Source organism: Convolutriloba macropyga, chromosome 8 (genome assembly GCF_964194025.1).
Source record: "Convolutriloba macropyga chromosome 8, txConMacr16.3, whole genome shotgun sequence".
Taxonomy (NCBI): domain Eukaryota; kingdom Metazoa; phylum Xenacoelomorpha; order Acoela; family Convolutidae; genus Convolutriloba; species Convolutriloba macropyga.
In genome coordinates this window covers 63,628,699-63,643,395 of record NC_134475.1, presented here as the reverse complement: position 1 = coordinate 63,643,395, position 14,697 = coordinate 63,628,699, and the positions used below count along the sequence as shown (strand labels likewise).

General features: G+C 36.0%; 1 protein-coding gene across 1 annotated transcript in view; it reads right to left on the bottom strand.

Annotated features, from left to right (window-relative positions):
- Positions 1–539: 539 nt before the first annotated feature.
- Positions 540–14,697, bottom strand: part of LOC142345135 (uncharacterized) — a 32,713-nt gene continuing 18,555 nt past the window's right edge. The window contains exons 4-7 of the mRNA XM_075397222.1: positions 11,270–11,514; positions 4,692–4,862; positions 2,203–2,322; positions 540–673 (exon numbers count right to left, since the gene is read on the bottom strand). Of these exons, the coding sequence (XP_075253337.1) occupies positions 540–673; positions 2,203–2,322; positions 4,692–4,862; positions 11,270–11,514 (670 nt within the window). The remainder of the gene's footprint in view (positions 674–2,202; positions 2,323–4,691; positions 4,863–11,269; positions 11,515–14,697) is intronic.

Sequence of the window (14,697 nt, the reverse complement as noted above, 5' to 3'; positions counted from 1 at the left end):
GTCAATGGAACCAAAACTTTTGAAATATTCAAGAAGGAAGCTGAAACAAAACAATTGTTTTTGCCAGAGTGATATCTTATAAATTCGGTTATGTAGTGAATAGTGGTTAGCAATGAGCAGAAAACATAGAGAAAACATGAAAATATTGTTAACATGAAGAATCTGACAGTCACCACTTTTATGGCAGCATTTACAAAAATCTGTTTCTTCTAATGTTAAGCAATGAACTTTGAGCAATTCACAAAGATTTTAAAGTAGCTCAACTTGAAAAAATTGGACAGGCTAAGGTTGCGCTGAATATTTCCCTGACACTACGTAGGTCCACTAGAGTATTTCAGAACAAATTCAACTGTGCACGGGTTTTCTAAGTAGTCGTATAATGATCATATATGATATTGGAATCCATACAGAAATCAGAAAATTTTTTTGGAGCTGAAAACTGTAAAGTCTTGTTTATCATAAAAAACTTTCCTGGACATCATATAAGGCCATATATGACAAATAAAAATTTTAGTGATGCTAAAAACCTGAAAATGTAGTCAGACGGCATTTGATTGAAGGAAACTAATTTTTAGCATCGCTAGGGTATAAGTTTTTCTAGTTGTCGCTTCGTCTGGTTCTGTAACGTAGCCCTCTGTAGATCCCAAGTCAAATGTTCTCAAGTCTGTCATGTCTGCAGTTTATTTACTTCTTAATCCTCCTTATCGCCAATGGTGGCCGTTTTAAAGTACGCTAAACCAAAAATTGTCAAAAGTCCCAATTTTTTGGAGAAAAGTTTTTCCTCCAATTTTGAGTAACAAATTGTGGGCAACTGCCCCCACCCCCAACCCCACCCCCACACTCACCCCCGCGTCCACCCGACCGCGATTAAATATTCCAACTGCAATTCATATGTCTGAAAAAGCCTCGAGTTCGAAAATAAAATAATTTACTAATGTCAAATGAGTTCCTGGTCTAGACGTCGACTTTCAACATGACCTTAAAATAACCCAGTTTGAAAAATTTCCACAAGCTAATTTCACTGAAATACTTCCGTATGTTACGTGGGTCCTGTAAAATTTTCACAGCAATATTGACATGCTGGTTTACATTTAGGCGCACAATTTAGTGAATAAGATCATTTTCAGCAATTATCAAATCACTTCTGACAAAACTCAGCACACTATCAGCACATTCTTAACATAAATTCAACACTTCTAATTTTCAGCACAAGATTTACATAATTTTAGCACTTCAGAGAAAGACGCTTTCAGAACATTCTTCAGATAAGACTTTACCTGCAACACTTTTTCTCATATTATAGTCAGCATTTACGCTCTCTCATCTTTTGGAATTCTGAAGAGTCACTAATCAATCAAAAGTCTGCGTTTTTAAATAAAGATAATTCAAATTTTCGGAAAGGAGAATAACTGAAAATTGTCACACTTTCAACGTGGCTAACGGAAAGAAGACAGTAATACTTAAACAGCCTGGTTTCATTCATTAAAGTAATATTGCTATGTACTCCAGCTGGAATAACTGCTTCAACTCAAGAGTTCACAAAGTTCTTAAATCTTCTGGCAGTTTGTGAACTGTTTTTTAAATTACATTCTCTGGTGAAATGCTGTTTAATTTTGCTCCGGTGCTGCCTCTGTACGCTCAGAAGCAGATACAATTTTTTAAAATTCCGAATTTGCGAGAAAGCATAATTGTGAAAGGACTTTTCCTCAACCCAAGAACAAGCCATGCTTGACAGGCGCTGACAGGCTCCGCAAATTAATTTTAGCAACAACTTTTTTTATAGGTTGATACGCTTAATGTGTTGACAAGCGCTGAATCTATGTAAGAAGTGTGTGGAAAGTTTAGCGCATTAAACAGATCATTATGTGAAATTTTTTCGCTGAAAAATACTTTCTTTCAGCGGCTGTCAGTTCATTTCTTAAATAATTTTCAGTAAAAATATCGACCTGGGAACTTGGAGTAAAGAAACACTGAGTTTGTATGCTCTTGCTCACTGAACAAAATTTTGTTTGCGTAACATGTGGCCCAGGGGAGGGGAGAGGGCTGGTAGAAAATCTATTCAATTTTTGCAAATGTTATTGATTGATTGGAAGTTCTGATGGAACAAAAAGGAGGAGATACCTAATTTTTATCAATGTTTACTTTTTGATGGAACGAAGAAAAAATAAATATTGATATCTGTGGCAGAAGTACAATAACTACTCGGTTCTTTTGTTTGCGAGGACGTTGTAAAAATGGTTGACATCGGAGTGTTTGGAGTTGTCGTATTCAACAGCCGCTCTTTGATCCACCCAACATAGGGCGCCAATTTCAAGTAGACAGCTGTGTTATCGCAACCTTTAAATCTTTTCCAAATATGCGCCAATTTCTGTGACCTCCAGGCGCACGTGTTAACACAAAGTGCGATATTTTCCATTTGTGCCTCCATTTGATACCCACCTCTTCCACAGGATTATAGCCCCCCTAAATTTTGTAATTTATGGTGTAATTATGGAAATTATGGGTGGGCTATAATTGTCTAGGCAGAGTGGGGGCTGAGTGGGCCATAACGGTACAGACCCTCTGGCCGAGACCGGATGTTAGTTTTGCACATTCATTCTTTTTTAACATACGATTTTCATACTTCGTAACCCAGGTTGAGGTCCAGGCCCAAATTGAGCTATGATCAGACCCACTTGAGAACACACACGTGTGTTCCCACACCGAAACTAAAGGGTCTGTACAGCAATTCGAGCGCAAAAGAGTGTGGGCCATGGTCTGATTTAGGTCTGATCAGAGGTCAACTCGGTCTGGTAGGTCTAATCAGAGGTCAATTCGGTCTGGAAGGTCTGACCATAGGTCACTTCGGTCTGAAAGATCTGATAAGAGGCGCATTCGAGCGCACTTGACTCTGATCACAGGCCATATCGAGAGCATATTGAGTCTTATCGGAGGCCATGTCGAGCGCACTTGAGTCTGAGCTTTTTTTGCTTTTATTCTAATGAGTAGCTCATTGTGGCTATGCCAAGAGCCAAACAAGATATCTGTTATGGCCAGAGACCTCTTTGCACTCTCTTGCCTCCGATCAGAACGATCAAGACAAAATGGTCCATCAGCTAACAAGTGATTGGTCCCTTTATAAAAAGGAGTAGCAACGGTAGATTCAGAGGTTTCTTAAAAATAACTGTGAATCTTCATCTATGGTGCCGGCGAACCAAAGCAATAGCATGTAAAGTTTGCAATTCAAAAGTTTCTGTAATTCTATTATTTTACAACAAACACTTTTGATTTTGAATTGACTTAATTGAACTTTATGCTGCAAACATCGGTTTTAACGAAGTGCATATATTATAAGGATACTTAGAGACTCGTGCGTGTTTGAGAATAGTCTCTGATCAGAGGTCAATTTGGTCTGGAAGGTCTGATCAGAGGTCAGTTTGCTCTGAAAGGTCTGATCATAGTCTGTTTATAGTCAGGACAGTGGGCTGAGTTTGAGTCTGATCATAAACGCACTATAGTCTGTACCATAGTCAGTACTGTTTCATCAAAAGTCAGTACTGTTTCATCAAAAGTCCGATCGGAGGTCATTTTGGTCTGGAAAGTCTGATCAGAGGTCATTTCAGTCTGGATAATCCGATCATAGCTCAAATTGGGTCTGGAAGTCAACCCAAGAAAGAGCTTTTTTAGAGCATTCAATGAAACCTTCCAGTAATATCGATTTTTCATGACCAATTTTACTTGACTTTTATCAACTTGATATCAAAAAACTTTCCAAAGCAAATGACGCATCTGTTTTTGGTTTTTCAATGCGTTTTTGGCTTGCTTCGATAGTTCTACGAATTCCAATTTTTTCATGAACACTGAAGGACGAATTTTAATCATTCAAAAAGTCTTAATCGGGTGTTTAATTGGACTGCTAATCTTGATATCCAGATAGACCGAGTCGAGTTCAGATATTACTCAAGATTTACATCCCATTAACTTTATAATTAAACAAGAAAGAGAGTCTTTATGTCCAGACTTTCTTGCATTCATGTTCAGACTTTCGTGAATTCACCAGACCGTGCGCTCACAAGACTTTCGAGAGTTTATGTTCCAACTTTCGTGCGTTCATGTGCGTTGAGCAGATTTTCGTTTTCTCATACATGTTTTTGAGGATCCGTCAACTTTGTCCAGATTTTTATGCGTTCATCAGATTTTCGTGCCCTCATGTTGAGACTTTTGTGAGTACATGTTCAATTTTTTGTTCCTTCTTGATCAGATTTACCTGCGTTCATCGGAATTTTGGAGTTTCACGTTCAGAAACTTCGCTTTTATGGGTTTTGCCGATGTTTCCAAACTATGTAACTTTGAACGCACGACTCCCCCTCGTGCGTTCATTTTGAGTCTGCACATGCTTGCTTCCGTTTGGGACCTCAACCTTTGTTAGACGACTATTAAACCATTGAAAGACGACTATTAAACGGGACTGCCAAGGTTACTGTCCCGCACTCAACACATTCAGAAAACTTCATAGTTTTCGTTCAAGAAATAAATTTTTTAGTCTAAATTATCTTCTCAAGAAAAATCTGTTTTTATTGATTTAAATGAATAGATTTCAGCTGGTTAAATTTTTCTACGTAAATTGTGCAAAATTGGGCAAGATATGTGAATGAACGTGAATGAACGGAATGAACAAAATCACCTTGGGCATGAATGGAAAAGATTTCAACCTATGTCGAAGTAACTGACAATTCCATACAAGCAGAATGGACCATTAGAGGGGTCGTATCTACTCACAGCATAGACAGGTGCTCCCTCGTCTCCGAAACAGGGCGACACCACAGGTACTCCGGGTTTCTTTGAAACACCTGTTGTGCACCGCTGCTTGATGGGATCAATACCTCAACAAAATAAAAACAAACTCGGCCCGGGTTGACCACCCTAAAGAAATTTACCAATCATAAAACGCCATATATGGATTTTATGGAAATTTATTAAACGCAAAATTGTCATAAAAATTTTCGCGTTTCCGTAAATGAAAATCAGTTTCTATAAAAGGGATCAGATAAGGTTCCTTACTAACCATAACCAGAAGAACATAAACGGTTTCTTATGGCTTTGATGAACCTTAGTTACCATAGAAAGGACCATATATCCGTTCTATGGTAACTAAGGTACCAAATAGGATACTTTTTATTGTACGTAAGTTTGGTACCAAATAGGATACCTAAGGTACCAAATAGGATACTTTTTATTGTACGTAAGTTTGGTACCAAATAGGATACCTAAGGTACCAAATAGGATACTTTTTATTGTACGTAAGTTTGGTACCAAATAGGATACCTAAGGTACCAAATAGGATACTTTTTATTGTACGTAAGTTTGGTCAACCCGTGTAAGTTTGCTTATGCTGTCGCCAATTTTCACACACGCGTATAACTCTTTATAGCGCTTTATAAAAAAATGTGTTGCGGATGTTCAAGAAACTCAGCGGAACCAAATCTCTACAGCCTGGTTCTCGACTTCTACGCAGGCCTGATTCTTCACTGTATCCAATTGACTAAGAGTCTCGTCAAAACTATTAGTCGCTCGGACCTTTAAAGAACTGTAGCTTTGATATTGATTGAAGTTAAGAATATCCTTTGTGATAAACTATGTTCAATCTTGTACTGAAGTTTGTAAGGCCTCAGTCGGTGAAAGTACTGCTAGCTCTTTGTACAAAAACGCAAATAATTTAGGAAATTTGCCGATTCTACCAGCTGGCGAAACTTAACCAAAAATTGTTGACCTAATGTTGACTAAATTGTTGACCTAATGTTGACCTAATGACCAAACTTAACCTAATGTTGACGAAGAATCGAATTATAGTCAAACTGAGAGCCTACTGGTCGTTGTAAAATATTATAACGGTTCTAATTACAATATGGTTGCACTATTCAAACAATTTGGTTACAGAAAGTAGTAAGATAGATATCATTTGTGACATCATTGTTACTCGTTTCTAATTGGTTAGCCATGAAGGAGGAATTAGATCAAAATTTACAGAGTAAATGTCAAGTTACTGCACTATTTGATTTTGTGAACATAAGTAGTGACGTTATCTTCCTGGAACAAATGCTTTAGTAAATTGCTAATAGCCACACTTGTGGATATGATGCAATCTTGTTAGTTGCGTTTCTGAATAGCTTAGAGGACACCATCACCAAATGCCAATACTTGTGGTTTTCAGGGTTTTCCTTCTCAACTTCAGAGGGTGTGTACAGATTTCCAATCCTGACTTGTAAAATTTTCCAGATTTGACCTTTTCTTACATTTTTCACGTTCTAAGGTTTTTTACTTTCAAAACCTTTTTCTTGCCACCCGATGGCTTTTGCGGCTGCTGTTTAGAAGTGCCGCTAACGAAAATTTCTTTTACTCTAGAATTCAGACGTTTTCTTTGCAATGATTCTAGGAATGTCAGATTGTTCCACGCCCTTCCATTTAATTTTTTCTTAGTATCATCATGGGTCATATGAAATCATTATTTGATTAGCAAGAACCATATACGATCTTTGCATGAATTGAAAGAACCAAATATGATCTTAGCATGGTTACTTAAAACAAAATATGGACTGTCTACGGTTGTTAAGTTTCATAAACCCAAAACTTTTCTACTTAAGGTTTTTTTTAATTGTGTGTGCTGCAAGTGGATCAAAAACAGAATGCTATTTTTTACTTTTGGTTTTGAGAATGGAGGATACTGGTACATAAGTATGTTTTGCGTAATAGAAAATGAAAACGGCACAGAAGTCTTGATGAGCTTGTGATTGTTCTATTGTGGAACAAAACATAATTTTTCACAACTTTTTTTAAAGAAAATTTCAGAATAAAGTTTCTGAAAAAAGTTCTTGTGAACTACAAAGGGATGAAATCAAAAATTTTGGCTATACAAAATTTCTATTTGTGAGCTACAAAGAGATTAAATAAAATATTTTGACTAAACAATTGATTATATTTTGATTAGTTAAGCCTAAAAAAAGATACAAAAAATCTTTTTTTCTATATTTCTAACTTTTAAAAAATTATTAAAGTATTTACTAAGAGTCTCTTAGTGATCTTAAAATGGTTTCTAAGATTCCATAACACCACTTATGTCTTATTCTGATTTCTAATAGTCTTGTATGACGAAATCTGATTACTATACTTCAGCTATGCTGTTCAAACCGCGCTCATAACAGCCCAGCCGATCAAGTAAGTACGCGATATCAAACCGTAATTGTACAATTTATCGTCCAATTTAAGCAACTTTTACCTTTTAGAGCAATAAACGGGCAAAACATAAAGTGCTTATATTAACTATACAAAATTTAGGGACAACGGGAGTTCGATGGGGATATTTGATGGTTGTTTCGGAACTTTGCGTCTTTTTATAAAAAAAACATAGTTGTTTACTTTGAGGGTAAACTAAGAAATCTAGAACATAATTTAAAGGCAAAATAGTGATAGGAAAGATAAAAGAACAAACAGCATGTATTGGGAAGGTTCAAAAGTGTGCTAAACTTAAAATTTATAAAAAGATCTCGTCAAATTAAGAGCAAAATTATTTAAGATGAGAATATGAGTACAATTAACATTTTTAAGAGCAAAAAATGAAATAAGTTTTATAATTAACATTTCTTAGACGAGTAACTGACGCCCTAAAAATGAAATTAGTTTTAAAATTAACATTTCTTAGACGAGTAACAGACGCCCTAAAATGAATGAACGTATAAAGAAGCTGTCATTTAGAGCAGGGCGAAAAACAAATATAATACAAAACTATTTTTCCAGAAAAAACAATTGGCTGGAGTAACAATTTACCTCTCAACATGCAGCGAAATATCACCAAAAAAGCGGGCTCTCAAAAATGCAATAAAAATTCTGGAGTGAGTTCAATGAAAACCCAACGGTTTTGAACCTGAAATCTTATCTCAAATACTTCAGGTTAAAACTTAAAATGATTTAATAATCATATTAAGTTTTAACCTGAAGTATTTGAGATAAGAATTCAGGTTCAAAACCATTGGGTTTTTATTGAACTCACTCCAGAATTTTTATTGCATTTTTGAGAGCCGCTTTTTGGGTGATATTCCGCTGCATGTTGAGAGGTAAATTGTTACACCAGCCAATTGTTTTTTCTGGAAAAATAGTTTTGCATTATATTTGTTTTTCGCCCTGCTCTAAATGACAGCTTCTTTATACGTTCATTCATTTTAGCACTAAGTGAGGCTAGATTGAGTTTATCGAATGCAGGTAGATGTGCTTTTAGAAGACTTATAGAAATATGATAACCCGATACTTAATAATAACCCGATGTTTATAAAGATCGGGTTATTATTAAGTATCGGGTTATCATATTTTTATATGATAACCGTTGTTAATGAATTCTCTTAAGGAATCGGTAATGATAAATGAAGCTTTCCGTGAATTTCTCCTTCAAGTAATCAAGAAATCAAAATTCAGGTAATAGTCATTTTTTAAACTTAACTTCAGTTAAGAATAAATTGAGATTAAATTTAGTTAAATGAAAAATTGTCCTGACAAATGAGGGATGATTCATTTATTCATTTTGTCCTTCTGTTATTTTAAGATTAATATTTCAAATTTTACTCTTCATTGTTTCGGTTTTCAATTTGAGCTCTGTAGTGAAAAATTATGAAAATTAATAATTTTTTCGACCACTCTGGCCAAAAAGTTTCACTGTTTTCATCATAATTTTGCAGCCAAGCCAACTGTTGTTTTCTGTAGAAGATATGACGATCTCATTTCTTTATCATGAATTAGGCTGTGTTTTCCTACGGTCTTTGTATTGGAGCAATCTTTACATTTTAGAGCTGCTGAACTGAAAATTGATTCTGGAATATCATAACAATGCGTACCCTTTCAGGGCATTGAATTACAAAATAAAAACGGTGTTCTGACTACTTTTCTACAAAAATTAATATGATGTGTACTGTTTTGGCGATAGCTACATACATTAGGAGAAGACCGAGAATTTTGTCGGTTTGACCAAACATTTTAAATTTAATACCATTAATATACGTTGATGACAATAAAGTGGGCCATACGCATAGAAATGTCTACCAAAGTTTCTGGCGTGATTTTGATACGATCGCCTCAGATTTGAAAAGTTGACCACATCATGAGTGATTAAGTTTTAATCATTGCTAGCAAGCGCGCCAGCTTAAATGCCCCAGGTCTAGAAAAATTGGAAAAATATGTATCGGAAAAGATGTTTTTTTTTCACTGCATATTTCGTACATAAATTTGTGTTGAAATGCGGTGAAACTATGTAATTTCCCCGCAAAGAAAGCGGTGAACTTACAAAAAGTCACCGCATTTCACCTCACTTAAAAAGATACGAACCTCTCACCTCCTGCATGTCATGCACTTCTTCTTCCACTGCGCCATCTCTCACTAAATTCTAGTATTTTTAAATCAAATTCACTTTACTTTCTGTAAAACAAGCCAGGTAAATTTGCAATTTTTAGGGGTGAAATGTGGTGATTTGTTGTAAGTAATTATGTTGTAAGTATTTATGTGGTGATTTGTTGTAACAATTTATGAGCATATTTATGTTGACGTCCATTTCGAAGTTTAAAACATGCAAAATTGTCGAGTGCATTACAGAGCAGTCAGCCAATCAGAAAACAGTTTTATCGTTTTTTTCAATTATGATTGGCTAGCACTAAAATTTCTATACTTTGAAGCGTCTACAACTTTCAGTAGCGCCATTATAGGTTACTGTAATCTATTGTTTATAAGTATAAAACGATTCGTATAAATGTTCCTTTTTCGCTATATCCAACGGCGGAAGTCAAAACTGCAGATGCATCAAACTATAGAACAATTATTGTTGACCAATCAGAATTGCGGAAATGTTGTTTCTGTTTTCTGATTGGCTGAAAGCGCCCAAATGCGTTAAACTAAATTTCTATGTTATAGAAAAGGATATGAAAGTTAACAAATAAGCTCAGAAATCGCTTTACGCCGAAAGAGAATTATTATTTTTTTGGTGGAAATTGATTTTTCTTCCGTAGATTCCTGTCAAGTCCCATGGATCAATCAGGTTTCCATGGCCCGTGAGACACGGCGAGATGTCGTAAAATAAATAATCTAAATTAAGGCTATGTCAAATTTAGACTAATTTAGCGCATAAAGTTCCGGTGTCTTAAATGTCTCAGACATGCACAAGAGTTGAAATTTCTTTATTTTGGTAAGACCTTTTGATGAGGTGTCACCTTAAGATAAGATTTGTTGAATTAAAGAGGGTAACATGGGACTTATGATGTGCTTTATCTGGCCGAGGAGCTGGCTCCTACCCAGCTTGAGGTGCCAGACGGAAGCAATTTCTGATCAGACCCAAGTCCAACGCACACGGTGTGTTTCCAGACCACAGTTACAGGGTCTGGGAGTTGGTGCGAGCACACAATAGTATGATCGGAGGTCACTTCAGGTTGATTATGGTCCGATCCGAGGTAATTTCCGGCTGGGTTGGTCTGATCAGAGGCCAATTCACGCGCACATTAGTGCGATCACAGATTTTTTTACTGATAGATGCTGGCTCTGCCAAGAGGCAACAAAAAGCAGCTTTCTGATCACAGAGACATATAGAGTCTGATGGCTCTGGTCAGAACCAGAGAAGTCCAGCTGATAGCAAATGGAAGTCCCCTTAAAAGGAAAATTTGAATAACTGTAGACAACGACGTCTCTTATGGAAAGCTGCCTAAGTTCATCAATTGAGTCACAAATATGCACTAATGGTATATTAAACAACTTTTAGTGTCAACAATTGGGTTTTACTTTCAGAATATTTTTAGAATTGGCTTTTCCTTAGATAAAATTAATGCTGCAGTCATCAATTCTTATGAAATAAATATATTATAACCAAATTAAATAGATTCGTTGATTGTGATAACCATTCACTGATCAGACTATCTCGAGCGGAATTGAGTCTGATCAGAGGGGATTTCGATCGCTTTATAGTCTGATCACGAGTGACTCTCGAGCGCATAGTAGTCTGATCAAAAGTAATTTTAAGCGCACAATCGTCTGGAAATTGGCCTGATTTTGGTCTGATCAGAGGTCATTTCCGTCTGGCAAGGTCCGATCAGAGACAACTTTGAGCGCACTCCGAGCGCACACTGTGTTTTGAGTGCACTTCAGTCAGATCAGTGGATACTTATGTCTGGGATGGTCTGATCAGAGGTCACTTCCGGACGGTACCTCAACATGGGTAACGCTCTTCAAGTTTTTGGCTGTTCTTTTACAACACTAGAAATAACCTTACCATCTGAAAAACCCCCCGTGCTCTTGCAAACATCGGCCGGAGCCTCTTCTGGCACTTCCATGACAAGTAAATCCACGCTGTAGGTAGTATTCGTAACCGTCGTCTGGCCAAACCCAGAGAACAATAACTTGTACTCTGTCTCGTCCAGATTCGCGTCGCAGATGTTCAGAGCTTTCTTTTCGCTGGCAGCACTCACTTTGTAAAGCGCAATGTCATCTGCGCGACCAGTGGGCGAATTTTCAGCACTAAAATTGTTACTCGGATCATGAAACCATTAAAAAAAAAGTTGCTGCCAGTGAGCGAAAAATCCAGGTTCTCGTCGGAAATGCTTTTTCAATCAGTTGTATTTCCTTGAAGGTACTAGTTCCTTCTCTTGTGTTCACCCGAAATTTATATTTTCCGATTCTTCTTCAGGCAATAAAGTGTTTTACAATTTTACTGTTATCATTCTGTCTAAACACTTGTGCCAGGAAATTTAATACATTTTGATTTTATAGTCCGATCATTGGTGCTACTTGGTTTGAACTTCCTCAGCGTCTAGCTTCTGCAATTTTCCCTTTACAAAGGATGATAATCCAGATAGATTTTTGTTGTCTTTCTTCTGGCTTCATTTTTTTGCAGATTTTTATCTTTAAAATTGTAGCAGATTGTTTTTACTGCTACACTTTAAATGAATACCAAATTTTGATAAAAATGGTTGCATGCACCATTTTTTAGTTTTCATTAATAATTTTTGATTGAGATGAGATTGTAGGAGATTAAAATACTGGAGAATCTTTTACAGTTTTTTTCAGGTTTTTTGCGTTTTGATGCTTTATGAAGTTAACTAATCAGACTACTAATGGATTTGTGCATTTGTGGCTGCTTAAAGCTTGACGATCAACTGAAACGGCATCTTTTTTTAGTCAAACAATTGATACTGTATTTTCTCTTTATTGTAAATGTACGTGCTTTACGCCATCGGATTCAATAAATTATACAAAACTGATTATAATTCAGATTTATAATTCCTCCTGAATACATTCGGATCGTCGGCAAATAGCAGAATTTGATTTTTTCAGGCGGGTCAAAAATTAGGTAGTTGATATGGATGATTAACACTAGGTGAATTAAAATTGAACTTCCTATTAACTATTTCCAATTTAAACACACTGCTTTCTCTCTTGTAAATGACATTTTATCTGAGTAAACGTTTTTGGTTGGACTCCGTGTTGTTCTAACAGCTACAGTGTAATATTTGATTTGATGATCAACAGTATGAAAACTATTGTTATATAAAAAAGCGTGGAGTTTGACGTGAACTTTCTGTTTGAATACCTTAAAAAAAACTCCAGAGTTACAACGCCTTCTTTAAGCACCTCATACTTAGGGAAAAAAGTTTAATTTAAAGAGAAGATCTTTGTTGAAAATTTAGACTAAGAGCATGCTGTAAAATATCTCTTAGAAAAGATTTTCAAGGACTTGTATTTCTCGTACTGTTCTAAATTTAAGGCCTTTACTCTTTTAATCCTAAACAAATATCAACAATTTTTTTGTAAGAATTTTCATCATGGGTTGTCCTATTGCATCAAAAAATCCTGAAATTATCTTTGTTTTATGTTAAAATCATCAATTACGCTAAGATCTATTTTTATTTGTTGTGTCTTTTCATTGTAACCATAAAATTGTGGTTTGTTTTCACCTTTTTGTCGAAAAATTTTTTTCTCAAAAAGGCCGTTTTTAATGAAAAGAGGTAAACTCTTCCGTTTTAGGCCAAAAGTGCATTAATTTACTTCAAACTATTTTTGAGCACATTGAAAGATTAATTTTCTGATACCATATATGACCGCACTATCTTGTCATTTCAATTGAAGATATTTTTTAATCCATTGCTTGTTGTCTTGCCTAGTTGGGCACCATTGAAGTGATCCTTAATATCCGCTGACGACTCTTTTATAAAATGTTTGACAATGTGGGTTATACTTTTGAACTGTTTGAAATGTCCTCTGCTGTCCACCTGAGATGGAAGCGGCCAAGCTGTTAATGCCCGTGACATAAAAGATAAAGTGGCGATATTGCTTTTGTGCCAGCCATCCACATTATAAAGTGGATGTCAATGAGCAACAATTAAGAATAGCCTCTGAATATTTTGATTCTTCCCAGTGTTTTCAGAGATATGGCGTCAGCGCAATAGTCGGTCAACCAGTTGATCTGCAGACCAGTAGTTAAGCCATTCAAAACTTTTTGTGCTACTCGTCGTCAACAACTTCAATAACTGGATTTCACTTTAAACTGCAATGATTTTTTGTATCTATTCTGTTCCCCCCCCCCCCAAAAAAAAATTAGTGAGCGTATGTTTTTTATGACCCCAGGTGCATGTGATATTTTGTTACATAGTAACGTGCTATATAACAACATGTAATTTGTATCTGGGTGTCATAAAAACACGGGGGGCAATACAAAACAGATTCGTTTTTTTTTATTTGTTATTTTCTGTTGATTGGAGCCCAGAGCAAGACTTCTTACAATGATTTTGTCAATGTTGGCTCTGATTAAACATCAGCGTTTCTCTCTTTAAAAGTATGTAAAGAGAAACACTAATCTCTCGCACTTTTCCACTGCTTTTCTGTATGCTGACGGGTCCAGATAAATTCAAACGAGCTTGCGGCAACGTCAAAAACGTAACAAACTTTTCTGTTGGTATCTCATCTTCGCGGCTAACAAATCCTGAAGGATTTTTGAACGCAAGTTTGGCAGGTGTACACAAGTTTTCACAGCTGATAGCACAACAAGAAACAAAGCGTCTACGAAAATTAGAAATATCCATTGTGTCCCTCCATGTATTATGCCTGCATAAAATTACCTGATCTGAAACGCATAGATGAACAAATTTTCAGAAATCATAATTCAAATAACTTTGTTTGATCCTGTAACCGGAATTTGCTAGTCGCCGCCAACAAAAAAAAATAATTTTCCGTGTAAAACAAACCCTGAAGAACTGTCCTCTTTAAAGGAGAACGTTTTTTTCCTGCGTTTTTGGGAATTGCTGATAAATTTTCTCACTTGAGGCCAGTACTTGTTAAAGGGCATTAAAAACATTTGTTTTCTGCTAATAGTCTACTTGAAGCTTACCGAATAAGGTGTACATATCCAAGGACATGCTTCAACTTGTAGCGTAGTTCTAATGAATTTATTCGAAACTTACAAAGGTTCCAGTGAAATATTGTTCAAATTTAGAATTATGCTTTAAAAAATGCTAAAACTGATAACTTATCCTAATCTTAGCCCAGACCGACTTTGAAAAGACCGTAGTTGTCAGATATTTGTTACAAACGAAAGACTTTGTGTCAACTGTATGGTTCGGAATCGACCATGAGTTGGTTAATACTTGTCGGTGTAGCGCGGCTGTTCTCCCACCTATGACAAGACAAAGCTTTACACAGCCCAGA